Below are 5927 nucleotides of genomic sequence, written 5' to 3'. Positions count from 1 at the left end.
GGGAGGAGGAGGGCGAGCAGCTGACTGTGGGGGGCATGGTCTTCGACATTTCAAAACTGCAGGTGAGGTACCGTAGCGGCAAGCATGCTCTGCATACGTTATGCAAGCGTCTGTGCACGCAACGCATCAATGCTGCAACCTCTCTAGGGTCCTGCAAGCACCCCTCATCTTGGGGATGAGGAATGCGTGCAGGGTCGTATGCGCGGTTGTGAGAGCCTTGCGCGCTTTTGTAACAACAGCCTGCTGTTGCCGAAAGCAGTGACAGCTGCGGCGATGCACAGCGCTGCAACAACCCATGTCACCACCTGTGACCGCCCTGGCGGACCGCCGGGTGGCTTGCTGCACACATCCCTCTGTCCTTCCCCCCCCCTGGGGTCTGTGGGCGGCTGCTGTCGCAGCCGGCGTGTTGGCCCCAGGTCCGTGCCATTGCCCCCTCTACGCCCCTGCCTGCACCCCAGGAGGGTCGATGCTCAGCAGCCGCCCCCACTCACGCGCCAACTGCCACCCCCTCGCGCGCGCCCCCCTTCAAACGGCCAGAGCAGCGTGGTGGAGACCCTCAACAGCGGCCACCTGGAGTCCATCAAGACCCTGAGGGAGACGCTCATGGCCAATGAGTGGGAGCTCAACGCAAAGAGGCTCGCCATGCACAAGTGGGCGGGAGGGAAAAGCTGGGTCCAGGGGACAGCGAGCCGAGTGCACGTGCTGGCCCTGGGCGATGTCGCACGGAGGGGGACATGCTGCTCACGGCGACTTCGATTGCCTGGGTGTCAGATATTAGCGATTTGTGACCTGCTTAATTGACTCTGCTGGCACCCTGTTCACACACGCCACTTTTTGAGTCAGCATTGAACCTCGTCCAAACCGCCCACACCAGGGGTGTCGCCAACTTTGAGAACTACTGCGCCGTCAACGACCTGCCTCACGTTGACTACGAGGCCATTACTCAGCTGTACCAGGACCCGACAGACCTGTCAGTCATCAAGGACAAGCGGCTCAAGCTGATGGCGCGCTCCATGATTGAGCAGGTGGGAGGCGCGCACACACACGCATGCACGCACGCACGCACGCACGCATGCACGCACGCACGAATGCACGCACGCACATTGCCATCAGTGCCAGCAGGGGCAACATCAGATGCTTGCACATGCGTGTGTGCGCAAACCCCCCTCACCACCACCACCACACATGCGTGAAGTCGCGTGCAGGCACGCACGTGTGTGCGTGTGTACGCACCCTACCCTCACAATTCTTCTACACACACACTCACACATGCTGTAAGCGCATACATACATGCACACATGATGGCGCATTCGCGCGGACGCGCACACACAATCTTGATATATATACTGACTAAACCAGCCGTGCCACGTGTGTGCACCTGCTGCCTGCCAAGGTGGTGAGTGACCGCTACGTGGAGCTCTACGCGCAATGCACCGCCCAGGCTAAAGAGCTCGCCGACATGAGCCTGGTGGGCAGCAGGGGTGGCCTCCGGGTGTTCACTGTGAAGTTGCAGTTTTGATCAGGGGGAGGGCGCCCCTCATCAGATTGGCGCGTGATTGGCAGGGAAGCGGCGAGTGGCAGGGCGCCTGTATGCTGCGGGCCACCAACGCCTCCGCAATGCGCTGCTGCCCGCTGCCCGCTGCAGACCGACAAGCTGCCAATCCCAGTGCCGGGCGCCGGGGCCGTGTCTGGCGTGGCGGGCGTCGTCAAGTGAGAGGGGAGGGGAGAGGGTTGGGACGGGCCCGTGAGCACGGCATCATGCTGTTGACTGTGCGGTGGTGGCTGCCTTGAGCAACCAGCTGTAGTTACGTTGAGTTTGGTCGTCGTGCCAGCCGCGCAGCTTAGTCATTGTTTCACTCCTGGCATGTCCGCTGTCAAGCACAAGCTCCCTCCAAACCGGTCTGACACAGCGCTGAGACGCCTGTGCGCGCCTTCCCACCCTGCAGGAGCATCGCCGGCGGCCTGATGAAAAAGTAGTGATTGGGTGGCGGCCACACAAGGCCATTACTGTCTCATTGTCGCGATTGGGGCGGCAGTGGGGCCGTCGGACATGTGCCTGAATCCAGCTGCAAAGCTGTGACCGCTCATTGCAGAAATGCGTGGTGTAGCCTCGCGGTGGCTTTGGTTGCGGCCTGGCCTCGCTTGGCCCACGAGTTGTCAAGCGGCCGTGAGGCTGGTGCCTGCTTTTGTCACACACTAGTCAAAGTTGAATATCCTCATGCTTGTGTCATTTCGTTCAGGTTTTCACGCCCATTCTTGTAAACATGTAGCTCTGTCAGCTCTCAGGCCCTTTTCAGTCGCAGGATCACGATCGTTGTCGCACTCGCCAGGATAGATAGACCCATGTGACAATGAGTAGCAGCCGGGCGTGACGCCGCAGAAATCCCCACGCCATTCCCCCATTGCCTGCAACGCTGCCATATATCCTCCTCTCAACTTTGCAAGCACGAAACTTGAACATATAACAAATCCATCTGCAGCGCGATCTGTTAGATCCTGGCCGCTAATTGCGAACTGTATTACAGCGCCGCCTAAAACACATTGTATGCCATACCTATTATTTCACAAGATTCGCGCGTGAAATTGTACCGTATCCGAGCATCAAACGGCTGTCCGGAGCGCTGCGCGCGTCCTCTGCGCGCCCTCTGCAAGGCGCAAAGCGCTGCCCTTCCCTCAAGTCCGAGCCTTCCGTCGCCCACAGCTTCCATGGCGTCCGCTGGGCCCGACTTGGCACATATGCGCCGCTCCATAGCACTGGCACGGAAGGCTGGGCTGGAGGAGAAGACTGGACGGCCGTTTGGCAGTGTCGTCGTAGGCGCAGACGGCGCTGTGCTCGCGGAGGGGTACAACCAGGTTTGACCAGCACAAGCACATGCGTGAGCCAATGCTCCCCATCTCACCTGGTGTTCGCCACGCTGCTCGCCCCGTCGCGGCAGCGGCAGGCACTGTGCTGTCGCCCCTGATGCTGGCGTAGGCTGCTGGCATCAACCGGCGGCCCTTTGGCCCGACCTGTCGGGCAAAGTGCCAGTTGCATAACCCCTGGTCGGCGGGGGCCCACAGGATGTCACGACATATATGCGCGAACTGACTTCCAATGACCATGCAGGTGGTGGCGCGCAAGGACCCGACTTGGCACGCTGAGATGGAAGCTATCAGGGTGGCCTGCCAGAAGCTGGGTGGGCGGGGCGTCTGTACGTCTGGGTCAGAAGCGTTTGTGCATCCCCACTAAACTGTCAGAAGGTTACACGAGGTAGCTGGCATGGCAAATATCGGTCGTAGCCAGGTTGGGTTTTGAACCGGGTGTGCGCGGTGGCCGCAGCGCTGGCGCCTGCACGAGCGCGTCCCGCTGCGGCCGTTTTCTGGCGCCGATGCCAGCCTGAACCTTATGCGTGCGTACGCGCAAAACACGTCGTTTAAAACGGCAGGCACAACAAGCCTGGCTGGCTGCACCATATACGCCAGCTCGCAGCCCTGTCCTATGTGCACAGGTGATGCGGGGAAATGGTTATCGCGTTTGAGGAGGCGTGCCTGCTGCTCCGCCCTGATCTGGGACGTCCGCTGTGCTCACGCCTGCAACCAGACTGGGCGCACGCACTCTCAGATAGGCGCTGCTGCATGCTTCCATCCCCTTGGCTTGTGGCCCACACCAGACCACCTTCCCCCACGCCCCTGGCCCTATCTCCTGCGCGGCCGTAAGCAGGTGCCATCTACTGGTCTGGCATCAGTCGGGTGTACTACGGTGCTGCAATTGAGGACATCGTGAGCTGTCAGCCGCTGGTGCCGAGTGACGATCTTCCTGCCGGGCGCCAAACGGCGCCGCCTGCCACATGTCCCCGGCTCTGAGCTCGTTCTATTTTGCATGTTGGCCAGAAATGGCTTCCCTTGCCCTGGATGTCGTTTGCTGTGCGCGCATCAACGGCCAGCTGCGTTGCCCGCGGCCTCTACACCCCTCCCCGGCGGCTGCTTCCCCCCTTGAAATCCAGGCCAAGCATGGCGTGTACAGCAGTCCAAAGGTGCAGCATGATTTGCCCTCTTTGTTGAGTGTTGCCATAAGGATGACTGCTCTGCAACCAGTTGTACTCCAGAAAGCGAGTCAGGAATATGGCGCAAAATACAACCTCTCACATGCACCTGTTGAATCACCATCATGGTCCAGCTTCCACATGCATCGTCTGCAACTATGAAACCACCTCAACCCCCAGGACACATTTTATGAACGAGAGGACAAGCTGGAACCACCGCAGCGCACGCATGTGCCATTCCTGCAGGTGAGCGTGAGCAGAAATGAGTATTTGTGGTGTATGTATGTCCACCCAAAGCGCACCAGGCCATTCCTAGGCCTACCCCAAGCGGTGTGCGATCCTGCCTTGCTCTCTGGCAGCGTTGTCCGCGCTCTGAAGCCCAGGATTGGCCGCTCAAGTCCGCTGGATCCCTACCTTCAGGGGCCCAGGCCTCCCTGGCAGTGCGCCTGCTTAGTGCTTTGCTGTGATGACCCGCTGGAGCCCCTCCACCCACTGCTGGTGCGGCATGCAGGTGCTGAGGGAGGAGGCGGCCGAGGTCCACGAGGCGTACGGCAAACTCACAGACAGCCAGCGCGCCAACTACTGAAGGGCGTGCTGCCGCGCGGCGCTCTGGCGGCACCAGGGGCCGCAGGCTGCGTGCTGCAGGCGGCTGCTATGAAGGTGCAAGCGCGATCGCTTGAGCGAGCTGTGGGAGAGCCGGCCGTCCATGTGTAGCTAAAAACAGTGTATTGCAGGGTAAAGCCTTCAATCCTTGATTAGTCTGACAGGGCGCTGCCTGCTGCCCACTGCATGCTGCTTAGCGAGCGGTCGCTTGGCAGCCACGGCTGTTCCACTTGAGGCCGCGCATCATGCACCTGGGCTGATGTAGGATTGGCACATTAGCAAGAGTCTGCCCTGTCAAATGATTCCCAAATAATTCACGGCAATGATTGATCACAGGGGATGATGATGATCCATTCAGTTTCCTGCATCAGCAAAACACACACATCACACAATGGCAAACAATGCATCCTGGACCTTGTCAAAGCCCCTCCCCTCCCGTTGCTCCGCTCTCCAGGGATTCCTTGGCACCCTGCGGCCTGGTGACAGGTCCTGACACCAAGAAAGGGACGCGGAACACAGGCACACTGCGCTTCCAGCAGCTCAGCCCGGTCCCGCCCCGATATTCCTTCCACACAGTCTGAGGACAGCGTTTTGCAGCTATGTCCAGTGTGACGCAGCCTTGACTCCCCGCGCTCAGTGCCTCAGGCCCAGCAGCCGTCCAAGGACCTCACGCCAAGGCTGGCACGGCGGACGCGCGGGCATGCCGGACAACGCGCCCTCCACCCTACTGCTGCTGCCGTGCTGGTCGGCGGGAGTGCGGCGCGAAGCCGCTGCTTCAGTCTGTGATCAACGCCTGCTGGGGGACCTGCCGCTGCTGCTGTTTGCGTGCTGTTGATGTGAATGTTGGCCGTCCCCACCTCGGCCCACAGCCGATCCATCTGCCCCTGCAAGGCAGCGTGCATGCTGCACCTGCTGCTGACGTGAGCGTTGGCCGCCTCCACCTCAGCCCCCAGCTCCTCCACCTCTGCCTGCAAGGCAGCGCACGCGCAGCGGAATCAGAATGGTGACAGGTCTGCATCGTGCACACACACAAGAAAAACATCCATCCAAGGCACAGAGATAGCCGATGGGCTCCCCAACCGCCCCGATCGCTTCTCAAACTGCACTGCTGTCCTCTTCACCTGACGGTGTCCTGGGTCTTAGCAGATGCCGCGTGCAACCGCCTTGCTTGCCTCTGCGTCTCTGTCATCGGCGGCCTCCAGCTCAGCGTGCTCACGGCAGTCCGCCTGCATCTGCGGCGCGCCCTGCTCGTGGCGGGGCGCGGCGAGCAGGGTGGTGTCTCGGGCCTGGCAAGACATTGTT

At 60.8% G+C, this 5927-nt stretch overlaps 2 protein-coding genes across 2 annotated transcripts in view; one reads left to right on the top strand and one right to left on the bottom strand.

Moving 5' to 3' along the window:
* Window positions 1-35: 35 nt before the first annotated feature.
* MNEG_7758 (hypothetical protein) lies at window positions 36-1977 on the top strand (the record flags this gene model as incomplete). The annotated part of the gene is made up of 6 exons (XM_014043771.1): window positions 36-62; window positions 538-650; window positions 875-1025; window positions 1394-1468; window positions 1646-1710; window positions 1947-1977. 6 exons carry the CDS (start codon window positions 36-38, stop codon window positions 1975-1977), a joined length of 462 nt encoding a protein of 153 aa, XP_013899225.1.
* A 3787-nt stretch (window positions 1978-5764) lies between these two features.
* Window positions 5765-5927, bottom strand: part of MNEG_7757 (hypothetical protein) — a gene marked incomplete at both ends in the record, with an annotated part of 2829 nt that continues 2666 nt past the window's right edge. Inside the window, one exon of the mRNA XM_014043770.1 lies at window positions 5765-5911. Coding sequence (XP_013899224.1) covers window positions 5765-5911 — 147 coding nt within the window. The remainder of the gene's footprint in view (window positions 5912-5927) is intronic.

Source organism: Monoraphidium neglectum (genome assembly GCF_000611645.1).
Source record: "Monoraphidium neglectum strain SAG 48.87 unplaced genomic scaffold scaffold01405, whole genome shotgun sequence".
Taxonomy (NCBI): Eukaryota; Viridiplantae; Chlorophyta; class Chlorophyceae; order Sphaeropleales; family Selenastraceae; genus Monoraphidium; species Monoraphidium neglectum.
This window is presented reverse-complemented; position numbering and strand designations above follow the sequence as displayed.